At 46.2% G+C, this 16,486-nt stretch overlaps 1 protein-coding gene across 4 annotated transcripts in view; it reads right to left on the bottom strand.

Moving 5' to 3' along the window:
- Positions 1-5,313: 5,313 nt before the first annotated feature.
- The window catches only part of CUNH3orf20 (chromosome unknown C3orf20 homolog), a 50,832-nt gene continuing 39,659 nt past the window's right edge, over positions 5,314-16,486 (bottom strand). For all 4 annotated transcript variants that reach the window (XM_040738302.1, XM_040738300.1, XM_040738303.1 and 1 more), the window contains 5 exons: positions 13,383-13,686; positions 11,526-11,633; positions 10,345-10,487; positions 5,978-6,112; positions 5,314-5,495 (listed from right to left, as the gene is read on the bottom strand). In XM_040738302.1, coding sequence (XP_040594236.1) covers positions 5,399-5,495; positions 5,978-6,112; positions 10,345-10,487; positions 11,526-11,633; positions 13,383-13,686 — 787 coding nt within the window. In that variant the 3' untranslated portion in view covers positions 5,314-5,398. The remainder of the gene's footprint in view (positions 5,496-5,977; positions 6,113-10,344; positions 10,488-11,525; positions 11,634-13,382; positions 13,687-16,486) is intronic.

Below are 16,486 nucleotides of genomic sequence, written 5' to 3'. Positions count from 1 at the left end.
TCTCAATTTCCACAAATGACAAATGACAGAAGAACAAAGCTTGGAGACACCCCCCAGACCTCTGTGGCCATGGTGAAGAAAAGCAAACAGATCAATGAAACACGACATCGAACCTATAACTAAACCCACACAAATGTGTTCAGTCATCCATTCACAGACAAGCAAAAGTGCCATGGTGGAGAAAGTAAGAAGGTAGTGTTGGGCAGGCAAGTACCAAACAATGAATCTGCCCAGGACCTAAGCTTGTCACAAAGGCTAACTCAGGATGGATTTTAGGCTGAAGCATAAAAAGCAAAACTACAAAACTCCAGAGAAAATCTAAACAGCACTGATTATGACAAAGACGTGGCCTATGAAAGAAAAAGTTGCCAATCTGGACTTAACTAAACTTATATTTTTCTGCTTTGCAAAATTCAATGCCAAGAAAATAAAAAGAAGGGCCACAGATTGTAAGAAAATATTTGCAGAAGCCATATCCAATAAAAGACTGTTGTCCAAGGGCTGAGGCTGAGTACTTGCCTAGCATGCCCAAGGCCCAGCTTGGGGGAAGAGGGGATCATATATAAATATAAATGATATAAATATAAATACAAATATTATAAATATAAAATAAAGAATGTAAATGTAAATACTGCTGAAGAGAAAACATCCTTATTAAAATATAGACCAAACACCCAAAGAAACACTGCACTTAGAAGAGATACAGAGCCAGATAGTGGTGGTGCACACCTTTAATCCCAGCAATTGGGAAGCAGAGGCAGGTGGATCTCTATGAGTTCCAGGACAGACAGAGCTATACAGAGGAAGCCTGTCTTGAAAAAAACGAAAAGAAGAAATACACATGGCAAACGACTTGTAGAAGATACTCATTAGGGAAATACAATGGGGTACCACTGCATGCCTACTAGAGTGACCAAATTATGGATGAGACAACACCTCAGTGGACAAAAGCACTGGCTGCACAAGCCAGAGGACCCTAGTTCAAAGCTCTCACACTGCATTGGGTGGAGACAGGACAATGGCCACCAGCCTAGCTCCAGGTTAGTGAGAGACTCTGTCTTCAAGGGAATAAGATGAAGCATGGTAGAGCAGAACACCCAATGTCCTCCTCTGACCTCTCTACATGCACAACTGTGCACACTCACCCATATATATGTGCACACATATACCACACAAACTCTTAGTTTGCTTTTTATGTCTGTGATAAAGACTATGACCAGAGACAACTTGGGGAAGAAAAGGTTTACTTGGTTTACACTTCCAGATCACTGTCTGTCATCAAGGGAAATCAGGGTCAGAACTCAAGGCAGAAACTAGGAGGTGGGAACTGAGGCAGAGGCTATAGAAGAATGCTGCTTACTGGTTTGCTACTCATGACTTGCTCATTTTGCTTTTCTGTATGACCCAGAACCACCTTTCCAGTGGTGGTGTCACCCACAATAAACTAGGCCCTCCAACATTAATCATTTAAAATACAGCATCCGAGGTCACATGCACAGATGGCTGGGGCCAGGGAGTGGTCTGTGTTTCAGAGCCTGTGTCTCAGATAGTATACTCAGGGTGGCCGAAATAAACCCTGCCCCTTCTGCATGCACTGCGCCATTTCCTATTCCAGTTTTCTTTTTCAAAATGTGGATCACATCCTCCAAACCAATTTTTCAACTCATTAGTAGGCCATCATCTGCAACTGGAAGCCTCCTGCCCACATCTTCAGGATGAGCTAGGACCAGGGCACCTAGCCTGTGATTCCTAACACCTGCTCTGCATCCCTGACCCACTCTCAGCCCTCCTTTTCCTATTTTCTTCCCTTCAAACTGGACTAGCAGCAGGTACAACCCAATCTCTTTCCCACATGTAAACTGACAGCTTCAGGGCAGCTCAGGGTTTTCTTTGAGCTGGGGAGCTGAGAGGGGGTTACCTACTCTCCCTGGTGGAGATCATTAGGATGCAGCAGGCAGAGAAGCCTCAGCTAGGCTGAGCTTTCATTTCCAAAGGTTGGGCTGGGAGCTGGGAGATTGCACAGATAGGGGAATGCTATGTCGCTCAAGGCTAATACGATTTCTGTTTGTCTAGCAGCTAAGCACCTTAACCCTTGCTGATGCTGGTGCCTGGGAAACAACCCACAGGTAGGTGGGCCTGCTGATGTGGAAAGTATGTGCTTAATAATTATAAATAATTTGTTCTCATATATATCTTCCAAGCCCAAGCTAAAGACTTTCTCTGCATTGAATTTGATCCAGTCCGGTTCCTTGGAAGGTTACTATCCTGGAACATCACATTTTATAGATGAAGACATGGAGACCCAGAAGCCAAAAGTGACTTGCCCAGTCTCAGCATAGCTGGGAGGGAGAGTGCAGGGAGTGGTTTTACTTTATGAAAGAGATACTCAAGGGTCTTGGGTGAGAGGCATCAGAAACCTCAGCATCCAGGAGCCTTGGATTCATAGTGTGTCTTGATGGTCTTGGGTAGACATGCTGGGCTTCTGATTGAATAACCTCCTCATGTCATTCTGCTTAGGACTCCACATTTGGCCCTGCATCTTGATACTAGGCCTTTTGTGGTAAGAAAAAGTGGCTTATATACATTTTTCTAGTGATCCAACGATTCTGAAGCTTACCCATTGATTGTGTTGGCTTGCTAAGAAGATATCGGAATCACCCACAACAGCTCAGTTTGATCCTTTCCTCTCATGCCCTACCCTGTGCTTTCTTTGTGTAGAGGGCTCAGGTCTGCAGGGCACTTTTTCAGTGGTGGTGCTGGTGGTAGCCTTGTCTTCTTCTTTCTAACCTCACTGGCAATGTATTTAAAGAATCACTATGATGTAAGTGTTTGCTGAAGGTTTTTCTCATCAACTTTTTGAAGTTATGATGTTGATCTTCTATTTTTGGTTTGCTAAGATTGTATTTGCTGTATTTCTTTACCAATGCAGGTTAGTTAGCATTTGGTTTCTCTTTTTTTTAGTCTATTATATAGGGAGAGATGTTGACTAGTTTTTGATGTTGGACCAACTTTGTATCTCTAGGAAAAACCTTACTTGGACATAATTCATTATTTTAAAATTTCCTGGCCAATTCTAAAATGACCCTAAATATTTCTGCCACTTTATGTTTATGTAAAATGGCATTTGATGGGGGTAGTCCTTCTATGTATATGTTGATGAATAAAGTACTGTTGGCCAATAGGGAAGCAAGATAGGTGGGACTAGGAGTCACAGAGGATTCTGAGAAATGTAGTCAAGAGTAGAGTCATCACCATGTGATCACGGGGAGAGGACTCATGAGGCTGCATCCTTGGTAAGATAAGACCTTATAAAAATATATATTAGTAATTATGGGTTAATAATTAAGTCAGAGCTAGCCGATAAGAAACCAGGGAAATGGCCAACAGATTCATAATTAATATAGTGTCTCGTGTGTTATTTGGGGGCTAAAACGGCAATAGGACCCAGGTAGCTGGCGGGAAGACTACACATTACAGGAATTCTTAGCACTGATGATTATAAAATCAGAATAACTATCAGCTGTGCAAAGTGGCAAGATGCTCTAATTTTTACAGCATTGAATATTCAGGCAAGATTTAATTCCTTACATAAAATACACAAGCACATTTATCCTTAGTAAATGGAAAATCATATATATGGCAAAGAATGGTTTTAAATACATTTATTATTAATTATCAGTAAATGTTTTATTTGCATACTTGTTTTACATACCTATATGCCCAGGGCTGCATAAAAGTTTCTTGATCCTACATGGGGTTGGGAGGGGGGAGTTTAAAAAGCCCTGAACTAATCAACAGTGTACAGCTCAGACACCTAGCTTCCTGCTTTGTGAGAGCCATTATGGAGGAAGCCTACCTGTCTCCTCTGGCATTTCCTTGGAAGACTTCCACTTCCTCCTCCTCCTCCTCCTCCTCCTCCTCCTCCTCCTCCTCCTCCTCCTCCTCCTCCTCCTCCTCCTCCTCCTCCAGGAGCATTCTGATGTTGTTGCCCTGGACACTTACGGCCTGCTCTGCCAGTGGGAGGTGTTCCTGTTCACAGGCAGCTCCCCAGGATGATGAGCACCCGGCAGAGGGCCAAGACCTTCCCTGCCTCTGCTCCTGGTGCACACAGCCCTAACTGCTTAGCATATTCGCTTGTGCACAGCTAAGCACATGGCGGAAAGGCCAGAGAGGCACAGGTCAGAGGCTTCATCTCAGACTCTAGCCTGAGCAGAAGCCTTGGTTCTGATCTTCACCTTCTTGGGAGCGGGTGCCTATCTGCAAGGATAAAATAGAACTTTGGGCCCTTGCCTTCTTGCTCTTATCTGTCTATATGTTTGGAGGGGAAAGGTGGGGGGTGCCTAGAGCCCTAAGCCCCCTAATAAACCTTAAGGCCTAAAAATATCAACATATGAAGCCTAAGAACAGGGCAGACGACCTCAAATACACTTCTAGGGGAAGAAGCATGTAACTAAAAAAATGTCTTTGGATACTACAAAACAAAGTGAAAAAACAAAAAGATAAGTCTTGAAAAATTCAAATTGAAAAAGTACGTGTTACTGAAGAAGCACAAATGGTTATCTGTGAAATACATCACCAAATGCTGCTTGGAGTTTGGGGTCTAGACTCTATTCTAGATGCAAAGGCCAAGGCAGACCCTCCACAATCCTTGCTATAGGGACACAGCTCTTACCAACCACACAGTGGTGAGAGATCCAGCTCTCTCAGAGGTAAGGGACAAGGTAGCATCCCAGAAGACAGTTGCCAGGTGCCCCTGGATGTTGGTAAGGATACTCCAGGCCCATGCACTCAGGAAAGGGAGAATTCAGTCCAGTCATATGCCCCATTGCTGAGCTAAATAGTGTTGAGAGCCCATAAGGTATCTGCTGGACTCGGGCACTTAGCCCAAGCATCCTCTTCATCTTTATCTCTCACTTCCTGTGTCATCCCTTTCTGCTCCTCCATCCTTTTCATCCCTGCCTGTTTTCTCATCTCATCCTACCACTCCCTCAGTCTCTTCTCCCTTTCTGTATCCCTCTCCCTTCTCATATTCTTTCTACCAGAAGTCTTTACCACTTAACAGAGGGTGAAAACATAGTCCAGACCCTTCTGAGGCTCCCCAAGTTTGCTGAATGGTTGAGCGGGCAGGCCCTTTGCCATGAGACATTTGTTCACCAGAATGGTAGATCCAGGCTTACTCCTGCCACTGAGGATGCTCTGAGTTGGGGCTAACAAGATTCCAAGAACCTGGCCTGAAACTAGCTGTGGGGGTCCTCTGGCCTTCTTGGAGTCAAAGCTGGGCCTGTCCCACCCACCACCGCCTCACCCAGATGCTGGAGGCAGGCGTGTTTATTGAAGGGTGGTGGGAGACTAGGAGGTAGGGCTGGGTGTGGGGAGGGCATCTCTGGCTCTTCCAGCATCACTTCTTAGAACCTGACTTCTTCCAGCTGCCTGTCTTCTTACTGCTCCTCCTGTTCTTGATGGAAGGCTGCAGGTCCACTTCAGGCTGATTTAACCTAAATATGCGACAGGGAGAAGCAGGCCCTGTGCAGCAAGAAGCAGGCAGGGAGCCTGGTCCAGCTGATGAGGGCATGGCCCTAAAGGGAGAGTGGCAAGGGACAGTTCCAACTTGGGAGCCCAGTGGCACCAATAGCCTAATCTCAGCACTTTCCCATCTTTGTGGAGTGACACTACAGAATTTTGATTTGGTTCCCTGTCACCATCACCAAGAAACTTGGTGTTGGGGGCAGCCTCATCCTTCTGACAGATGGGTCTAGACCATGGGGCCTTGCTGCAAAGTGTCCCCTGGTACACAACCCTGACACCTAGTGGGACACTGCAAAACGAGCTGGAAATCAGGAGCTGACCTGTATCCGGAGGGACACAGATTTCCAAGGCATAAGCCATGCCATGGTAACCTTAGTGGCCTGTGATTAAACTAGGAATCCTATAGTGAGCCATCTCTTATCTGCCAACTAGTGTCATAGGGAAAACATACTTGTCAGGGGGGGTAGAAGGTGTTTTCTCCATTTTGTCCCCAAGTGCCAACGAAGAGATACTTCCTTCGAAATCTTCAGATGGGGCTCTTTTAGCTGACTCAGGATCATCCAAGCTTGCGATATAGGTTGACATGCTGCAGGGAGGGGTGGTAAGAAGTCATAGCATTGGGAGTCAGAAGTGAGAGCCCAGGGTCCAATCAGTGCTATCCTACCCTGTCCCAGTCCATAGATAGACTAGCAAAACACTCTTCCTCCCAGTTGTGCCAAGGGAGAAACTGTCTGCTCTGGGAACCTGGGAAGTCAGTTTCTTGGCTTCTGTGAAGGGTTGCATAGCCCTCATTCCCATGCTACCAGCTACCTGGTCCATGCTATACTGAGCACAAGTGATGCCTGCAGGATACAGAGGACTTTGCAAAGCAGCAAAGGAAAGTCAAGTGCAGGCCAAGGAAATGATGCACATGAATCTGTGGAGCATGGCACCTTGCTGCAAACACCTCTCCTTTCTAGTCCCTGGCCACCTCCTGTTGTGACTCAGCTGGTCCTGCCTCATCTAAGGTGGGCAGAAAAATGGGCACAGTACAGTGGCCCAGGGGTGAAGAGCTCTCTCACAGCTGGTAGCACTCACAGTACACCAAGCCTTCACTTGGTGTTCATAAAGATCATGACTATTCACAAACCCTTTGAGGTTCTCACACCAGCATTTGCATACCATATTATCTTTACGAGGTTTCACTCCAGTCTGAACGTTACAGGGTACTTGACAGTTTATAAGATGCTTTGTCCTTCATAGATTGCCATGTAGTTTACCAAGTGCTGTGCAAGATAGGGCACTTCAGAGATGACTGGGAACTGTGCAGGGTATGTGACAGCTTGCATAGTGCTCTGCTGCTGCTTAGGATGAGCTGGTCTGAGAGGAGGCCCAACAGTTTCTGAAACCCTTCCTAGTGCACAGGGCACTCAGCAGTTCCCATTGCCCATGGTGACTTATCAGGGATGTGACAATTTACTAAGGACTTTGTCTCTCACCCATCTCATGACCATTTGCAAGGTTTTCTGTGGTCCACTGAGCACATTACAGTTTACACATCATTCAGCTTATGGGGCCAAGACTGTTTTCGAAGCACGTTTATCACTGCAGTGTGTGGCCATTTCTGACAGATTTTGATTGTCTCCTGTAAGAGCAGCCTTGAAAAGGTTATGTCCCATTCCTTCAGGACATGACTGAAGACAAAGGTCATCGTTGCGGTGTAGCCTGGACTTATTTCCTATTCAAAACACATCCTTTTCCTTGCTGATCCTCAATCTCTCCTTCTGTAAAGTATATGTGCTGTGCCAAGGGCTCCTAGATCAGGGTCCTGGGTCACTTTTCTGTACACAGCCACCCATCCAGACTCTAGCAAAATAGAGCAGAGAACTAGGAGCCCACAGTTCCACACTCCTCCCCCTGATGAGCATGCCATGTCCTACAGGCAGCAAAGGATGTCATAGACACACTTGTGTTATACAGTTGTATATTTTGCTGCTACAAAAGAAAAGAAAGGGAAAAAAAGCCTGACCAAAATCTCCCCAACTTAAATCCTATAGCAACCAAGGACAGATACAAACTCTTTCATATGTCCCTGCTTCTACAGTCTTCTCAACCTGGTTGTGAACTTTTAGCAACTTTTGGGGGAACTAAGGATTCTTCTCCCTCCTCAACCAGATTTAGCCACTCTTCCCTGATTGGTCCTATTTTTTCACTTTATTTGCAAACCCACATTCAACCAATCAGGGTCCAGTGGGTACCCAGTACAATCAGACATTCTGGGCTTTTCAGAGACAGAACTGCTGCAGGAACGAGGGAGGAAGAAGAAAAGAAAGACTTCAGGTTTGGCTCCAGCTGCCCTCAATGAAGGCTGCCTTTAAGACAGGCGGGGACAGAATTGTTCCTATGCAGGAAATTCATTTGAGCCAGCCTCCAAAACATGACTAGTAGCTGTAGGCAGGAGGACTCTTTTCTGCCTCAGCCTCCAAGATTCTATATTTCTAAGAGGTCATCATCCTTCTGCCACCAAGAATTCAAACCTGATCCATTTAAATTGTCAAAATTCTTGTACCAACCTGTTTAAAGTTGTTTTATCCATTTGAAGCTGTTAACCCCAAATTGGCAATAAAGCAATAACCATGTTGGTTGTTTCCACTGGCTGTCCATTCCATTCTTGGAGGAAGGTAGGATAAGAACCCAGTTGAAGGGAGACAGGAGATGTTTCCACCGGCCATTTCACTGCTTCATATACCCACATACCTTCTGGGACTGTGTTTCCAGGAGACAAACTTTTCTCTATTTTGTCTGTTCTCCCATCCCCTTAGCCTCCCTGGATATCTCACACTGCCCTATCCTGGTCCCTCTTGTACCTCATCCTCACTGGAATGTGAACATGGCAGGGTAACAGCTCTCTGCTCACAAACACAGATAGTGGAGCCTGCACACCATATATGACCTCTCTTAGCTGTCCCCATCCATGGAGAAGGAGGCAGGGGCTAACTGTGAGCATTGTGTGCAGATGGACACAATATCACTTAGGGCTGCGCATGTCAGGACTACAATCTACACATGCTTCCCACTGAGACTGTCTGGTTACAGGCCTGCTGTGCCCTTCCACCTAGGACCCAGAGGCTTGGGCTAGGGGGCTGAGCTCTGGGCTCACAGATAAATTTTCATAAATCATATCCTTTGTCTTATAGCTTTCCATAAACTATAAGGTGGCCACAAGCACAGTGGGGAATATAATTAGACACCTTCCCATTTGTTTAAACTGTAAATAAATTCATCTTCCCTTCCTGTTTCCTATTATCTTTTAAATACAGGGAATCTAAGATGCTGAGTTTATAGACATAAATGCCCAGTGTGAGACCCAACATATCTCTGGCACATTCTTTTTTAACTGTGAACAGCTCCTGAGATTCAGCTTTATAACTCCCTGGATTTGCCAATGTCTGGTCTCCAGCAACTCTACCCTCTTCTCTTGGTGTTCTGAGTGTTCTGAGTCCCCATCACTCAGAACACCCGGGGTTTTCTGTCTGTCTGCCTTATCCCCCACAAACTCCTCCTCTTCCAGCCTCTACACTGAGTATTCCAAAATATTGGGATCACTTGGCATGACCTCCATGAATTTTCCATGAATGGATCCCCAACCTCAGGGTGAAGCAGACTGACAAAAACCCAACTCAGCTTCCTGGGATGAGCTGGCATCAAGATAGAAAGCTACAGCCAGGTATGGTGGCATAAACCTTTAACCCCAGCATTTAGGATTAAAGATGGATCTCTTAGTTTGAGGCCAGCCTGGTCTACAGAACAAGTTCCAAGACAGGCAGGGATACACAGAGAAACCCTGTCTTGAAAGCCCAAGCAACTAACCAAACAAACAAACAAAAAGATAGAAAACTGCAGGTCTGTGTGGGAATGGGGGAGTTAACTTGGTGCTATAGGGTGTGCCACAGTAGCTCAGCTCTGCATGCAGATGTTACAGATGACAGTATCCTGGTTTTCATCATTGTTTACCACGTAGAGAGCTTGTTAACAAATACTCTTGTGAAATCCTTACAGTTCTGTGAGGCTGAATATTACCTTCATTTTAAAAATAAAGAGCTAAAGACCTGGGAGCCCACCTGATCAGTTCACCTGCCAGTCACCCAGATAATGCAAGGCAAAGCCAGGGCTCCAGCCTTGTCTTAGGACCTCTAACCTAGCAAGCTTCTCAGGAACCTGCACTGTAGGGCACAGTGGAATTTGGAATCTGCTAGTCTTTCTCGAATGCAGACTTTAGCATAAAGCCCAGGCCCCTCCTGGACTAGACTAGAGTGTCCTGAGCTCAGACACTTTACAACTCACCAGAGATGCTTAGGAGGTGGCAGCACCTTAGTTGGATGCTCATACCTAAGCCTACTCCACCAGTGACTGTGACTGTGAGATCTACCTGGCAACCCAACAGAAGTCAAGCTGAATGTGCATACAGGTTGGAACTGATGGGTGTGACTGGACTCCTGCCCCCAAGACATCTTTCCACTATCTCCAGCTGAGTAGGGCACCATGCAAACAAGCAGTGCCTTCTTTTCCCCACACAGCCCTTTCTCCAAACTTAGACTCAAAGAGACAAACAGCATGACCATGTTCACCTCTTCCTGCTTGCTCTCCTCTTCCCCTGCCAACCTACAAAACCCTCCTACTGTACCTTTTGCTCAGGGGACTGCAGGATGAGGCTGCACCCTACTTCCCTGTCTCTGGCTCTTCCCCACCTCACTCCTTTGGCACCAACTGCTCTCCTACTCCTGGCCTTCTCACAGCCCAAGTCTTCTGCCCCATTATTCCTTCCTTGTCCAGTTTTACTTGAATTTGTAGTTGTCTGGCAGGAAGTAGCCCATCTTGCAGTCCTGTCGAGCCCGGAAGATCTGTTTCAGCAGATTCTGCTTGCTGAAGCCATAGCCATTTAGGACACAGCCCCCAAAAAGGAGCCTCCCACCAGCAAACATCTGTTGGAAAACAGGAAAGAAATGAAATAAGAAACACTTCAGCATATTGATATAGTGGTATTACTGATAATGACAGCCAAGTTCCAAGTTTTAGTAGGACTGGCCACAGGCTCCTCAGAGCTGAGTTAGGACTCAGGCCTTTGATAGCATGGGAAAGTGTGCTAGCCTCCCTCAGCACTCCAGCGACACATGATTGAGTTTAGGCCCTGCACGGGCCCTCCTGAGTCTGAGAGAAGACCAACCTGCCCAGCTTTTGGGCCCTACTGGGGTCCTGTCAGAGGTACACTTCATACTTTCCCTAGGGAGCAGAAAGGTCATGTTCTACCCTGCTCACAGGACTCCTACCCACCTACCTACAACTACTTCAAACCCACATACTAGAATGTACCATTCAGCTCATCCTATGAAAAGGGGTCATACTTTCTACTCTATGTGTAGAGATGGTTAGGCAAGGTTATTCATCATATCATTATTATGGGGAAAAAGAAAAACAGGAAGAAGAGAGAGGGAAAGATCTCAACTGTCCAACAAAAACAGCCTGGATAGTGGTAACAAAATAGACTCAAGTCCAGTGGTAAAAATTCTGGTGCTACAAACGAAGATGTGAGACGGCTCTCTGCTATTTTATTGTAAAGACAGTGCCCTGAAAGTATGTGTGTAGAGAAAGACACTACAATGTCAGGTGGATGTGGCCTAGCAGGGGCTCCAGAACTTAAGTGCTGGATAGATGTGTAAGATCCAGGGGGTAGGAGGGTATCATTATTTTCTAGATCGTAAACCTGACTTTTCAATAAAAATATAATTTAATAACAATCAGATAAATAGAATTTGATTCTCTGTGTTAATATCACCTGACCCCTCCATCTCCTGGGATGGGGATGGGAGTCTGTTGGTTGACTCTCAGTAAATCCTGCTCTCTGGGCCTCAGCATGGGTGAAGAAGATTTGCAGGTTTTGTTTTGTCTCCCCTGCCCCACCTCCAATCTGGCTGATTGTGACTGGTGACAGATGTCTAGACCTTTACAGGGCCCCTGCTCACCAAAACCATCCCGTGTACCACAGCAAACTTCTTCATCATTAGGGGTGGATCCTTCTGCAAGGGGCTGTCCAGGTCATACCGCAGCAGACGGTAAGGATCATGCCGGCACTGCCAAATAGAGATGTGGAAACTGGTCACCCTGATGCAAGAAGACACAAATAAACTTCCCTGCAGCCATCACCGTCCCCAGAGGAGGTCTCCAGATCTGCTCTGAGCCCTCTGTGGAGGAAGTCATCACTAGAGTGACTCCTCTTCATGTGACAGCACTAGTTTTGCCCTGGGATCTGTGAAATATGGTGTACTTCACTCTGAAAGGTCTAAAGATGGGAGTCCTGCTCCAAGTGGACCAGCCTTAGGAAGCTGTGCTGCACAGCCAGAGCAGCCTTGCACCCACCTCTCACTAGCTGCCCCTCTTGACACCTCTGTGGTGCTTAACCACTGTGGGATGAGAGCCCTGATGACTAACTGTTAGTCAGAGCAGAAGCCAGGTCTCTGTGAAGTCCACCACTACCCTCCAAGCCTATCTACAGACCCAATGCCATTCCTTCCATCCCCTCCAACTACTTCAGGTCAGATTTTGGCCCAATTCACACTGCTTATGCCTGGAATAAGACACCTAACACATTTTATTCCTTAGTGAACAATTAATAGCCCCAGATGAACTACAGTCAACTGTGCATTCCCATGAGGATAGGGATTATATTTGCCATGAAACAGATGAGCCCAGAGCAGGTTCTCAGTGAACATTCTCTAAGTTGAAGTAAGCTGGAAATGAAATGCATGAAACAAGTGTAGCTATGCTACAGGGCTGGGTGAAAGGCTTGTGGCTGGCTGCTCTCTTGGAAAGAGCCAAGGCAAGAGCCCTGGTGAAGAAAGAATATATGATTTTAGAAGGGCCTTAACAGCTGAGCTCCTGAAATTGGCTGGCAGGCAGCACTCCTAGAAAGAACTGCTAGAGGGAGTGCTCAGGCAGATTTCCCACACAAATTCAGAACTCTGCAGTAGCAGAGGGGTGTAGGGCAGGGGTAATGCCACAGGCTCAAGTAGAGGACAGCTTGGAAGAAGCCACTTGATCCACATGTCCACATAAGTCTAGGGGTTCAGCCTTTCACCTTCTCTAACATTGTTTTTGAATGAAGGCACACTCAAGATGAAGAGGCTGGACTTGGGAACAACCCGAGAGGAAGGAGGGAGGTTCCCTGTGTCCTCCAACAGCCTTTAGACTTAAATTGGAACCTCAAACTGTCCTCATCCCTACACAGGCCACCTCCAGGTGTACTCAGTTGCCTGCCAAAGCCCTGAGCATCCTAACAAGCTCGCTCTGACCCTAGGAGACAGAAGTCATACATTCCAGAGCTGTCCTGTCTTGGCCCTCTCAAAGGCCTGCTGTAGCTGCAGCCATACTTGGAATTCCTTCAGGGATTGTCTGAACCAGTAATAGGTGTCCAGAGCCTGACATAGCCCAGCATGTAGAGGGACTTGGGGACAGTCCATGAACATAATAATGAACTGTAAGAACATGGGTGGTGGGCACTGTCTTTGCCCTGAACATTCACACCAATTGTGAACACAACTGCGCTAAGTTCTCTGAAAGAAAAGTACTGTGCCTTGACCTTGTCTCAATGGACAGAAGAAGCACCTGCCCTGATGTGGTGACATTCACCCTGGGAGAGAAGAATGAGCAGAAGAGAGAAGATGGGACAAAATTCTGCAGACAGAAAGGGTAGTGTATGCCAAGGCCCTGGAAAGAAAAGGAACTGTCAAGACACCCAACGCATCCTCATACAGTGGGGGCTATATTTGGTTCTGTTCCCCGGCCCTGGCCCAAGGGGCCTCCTCACTGGATTCTGGACCAACCTGGATGCAGGGTGAGGAACGGCCCTGCTGTCGATGGCTATACAGTGAGTCCAACAGCCACTGCAGCTGTGCAGTACAGTTGGGATTCTGGCCCGACATTATCCCGAATACCAGCACTTGGTTGGGGTCTCGGGGTGCAGACAGGAAGCGCTCTAGCTCCAAGTCGGACACCAGGGGTGCCTTCACAATACACTTGCAGCCGGCCCGGATGTCTTCCTTGCGAATGAGCCTCCGCAGCACCAGTGGGCAGTCATAGGGTGAGGCTGCCCACCTGGTGGGGCTGCGGACCTCTCCCAGCTTCCCTCTACAAAGAGGAGCACAGTGGTAGGAGGAGCCTGTGGGCAGGCTTCAACCTCTGCCCCTACTGCTGTTATTTCTAGACAGAAAGGGGCCCACTGCCACGCCAGGGCTGAAGACAGATCCTTGTCCAGTCAGTCCCTCAGGGGAGGGACCCCTAACCATTCCAGGTCTTGGCTTCTTCATGTGCAAAAGAAGGCATAAGAAGTTATTCAGTTAACATTTCAGAACCATCCATGAATCCCACCCACAAACCTCTTCCCCAGTTTACAGATCTAGAATCTAACAGCTCTCCACTAACACCAACATAGTTCAGCCTCTGATCATTTCTTAAGTAGTCCCTAAGGATCTATGCTTTCCTCCCTGGTCACTCTTGAAGCCACTGAGGGATTCTGTCAGAATCTGAATCAGTCTCTGGAACCCTCCTTGGGCTTACTAGCTTGATTTCAGTTAAGGCAGCAGCAGGCTGTGTCAGATCTAGCTCCTGCTTCTCATTCCCCTAAGGCTGTCTCATACCTTCCAGTATTCTCACCATGCTCCTCAAGTACTCTCACATGGCCACACTGACTTCTACTTATGCCTTTGTTCGTTCCTCAGAGACACAAGCCTATTCTCTCACCAACTTTACATCTATTGAAATAGCGCCTTCCTGGTGACTTTCGAAGCACCTCAACACTCTTCCTTGCCTATTTTATCTTTCTCTCAAGCATTGCATACTGTTTAACAATGTTCTTTAGCATACTATATATTCCCCTTATTTTTTATTATACTTTCCTATCAGACTACAGATCTCAAGAGATTTGATTGGTGGAATACAATAGGAGCACCTGGCAAACCAAAGATGCGGTAGATTCAGTCAACACTCCAGCATTTTTTTTTGCTTTTTCCCCTTTTTTAAAATTTAAATTAGAAACATGAATGCTTCAAATGTCAATCCCAGCTCCCACCCTTCTCCCTCCCAGCCCCCACCCCCACCCCTATCCCCCCAGCCCAATCCCCACATCTTTTCCCAGGGAGAGTGAGGCCCTCCTTGGGGGGATCTCCAGAGTCTGTCGTTTCATCCAGGGCAGGACCTAGCCCTTCCCCATGTGTCCAGGCTGAGAGAGCATCCCTCTATGTGGAATGGGCTCCCAAAGTTCATTTGTATGCCACGGTGAACACTAATTTACTACCCAAGGCCCCAGAGATTTCTGAGGCCTCCTCACTGACACTACATTCATGGAGTTTGGATCAGTCCCCTGTTGGCCTCTTAGTCATCAGTCTGGGGTTCAAAAGCTCCCCCTTGTCCAGTCAGCTGTCTTTGTGGGTTTCACCAGCACAGTCTTGACCCCTTTGCTCATCACTCCTCCATCTCTGTCACTGGGTTCCTGCAGGTCAGTTCAGTATTTAGCTGTGAGTATATGTCTCTGCTTCCATCAGTCACTGGATGAAGGTTCTAGGATGGCATATAAGGAAGTCATCAACCTTATCATCAGGTAGGGGCTATTAATGTAGTCTCTCCGCTATTACTTAGTTTTCCAGTTGGTGTTATCATTGTAGATTTCTGGAAATCAACACTCCAGCATTTATCAGCTACCTGCTATAGTGCTGACAGTATGTAAGGTTGCATGGTGCTTAGTTAAATAAGCACTATTAGATGCAAAGCACTCTTTTAAAAAACTCCTTTCATTATTGCCATTTTATATATTTAATATTTCACAGGACCTATGGCCCTTGAGTAGGCATATCCTTGGTTAATTTTGTAGAAACCCCACAGAATAGGCAGGACAGAAACTATTATTACCGTTTACAGGTCAAATACAGAAGGCTCCTCCTATGAGGGTTAGGGTTTCCCAAGCTCAATGAAGCCTTGAATTAGCAAGGCCACAGGTTAGAACCAAGTTATCCTAAAAAGAAGAGCAATGCCTATGGTTCATCACTTGTTTAGTTTTACACATATTCGTTTTAATGTATGTGTGTTTTGCCTGCATATAGCATGTGTACAGTACACAGAAGAGGCCATTGGATCACCTGGAACTGGAGTTGCAGATGGTGTAAACCACATGTGGGTGCTGGGAATGGAACTGGGTCCTCTGCAAGAGCAACAAGCACTCAGCTGATCTCTCCAGTCACTTCTTGGTTTTTCCAGACAGGGTTTCTCTGACAGCCAGGCTGTCTTGACTTATTTTATTTTTCTGACATGGTCTTTACAGGTATCGAAGGCTGGCTTTGAACTCATGGTAATCCTCCTGCCTCAGCCTCCTTTGTGCTGGGCTTATAGCCATATACTACCATATCTAGTTTAACAATTCCTAATTCTCCAGAGGAAATAATGCTGGTAAATACTTGCTGACCAAAGCTGGTAAGAGATCTGTTTGAGGAAGAGGGGCAGAGCACAGTGATGGAGCATACATTTAGTGTACATGAGGCACTGGATTTGATTCACAACACCAAATAAATAATAAAAATAAAGGAGAATATCTCTTGTTTAAGAACCTAAACATCCATGGGGAATGTTGAATCTATTCGTCATGATTTATACCAGAATATATTCAAAGTGACTAAGTCTTTTAATGTGGGAGAATTTGATTTTACAGTTTCTTACAATTTGTAATAGTGGCAAATAGAACAAATTATCCTGCAATTTTGGAGCAAGGAAGCCTTTTGTAGCTGACTCAAAAGTCCAGAACAAAAACCAGGTATGGTGACACAAACTTGTGATCCCAATTCTTGGGAAATAGAAGCAGGAGGACCATAAATTCAAGATCATCCTAAACTACATAGGGAGTTTTAGGGCAGCCTGGGCTAGCAGCCCTGTTCCAAATGAT

This window comes from Mesocricetus auratus, unplaced genomic scaffold, assembly GCF_017639785.1.
Source record: "Mesocricetus auratus isolate SY011 unplaced genomic scaffold, BCM_Maur_2.0 Super-Scaffold_100676, whole genome shotgun sequence".
Taxonomy (NCBI): Eukaryota; Metazoa; Chordata; class Mammalia; order Rodentia; family Cricetidae; genus Mesocricetus; species Mesocricetus auratus.
The sequence above is the reverse complement of the archived record's forward strand: the minus strand, read 5'-3'. Positions and strand labels throughout refer to the sequence as shown.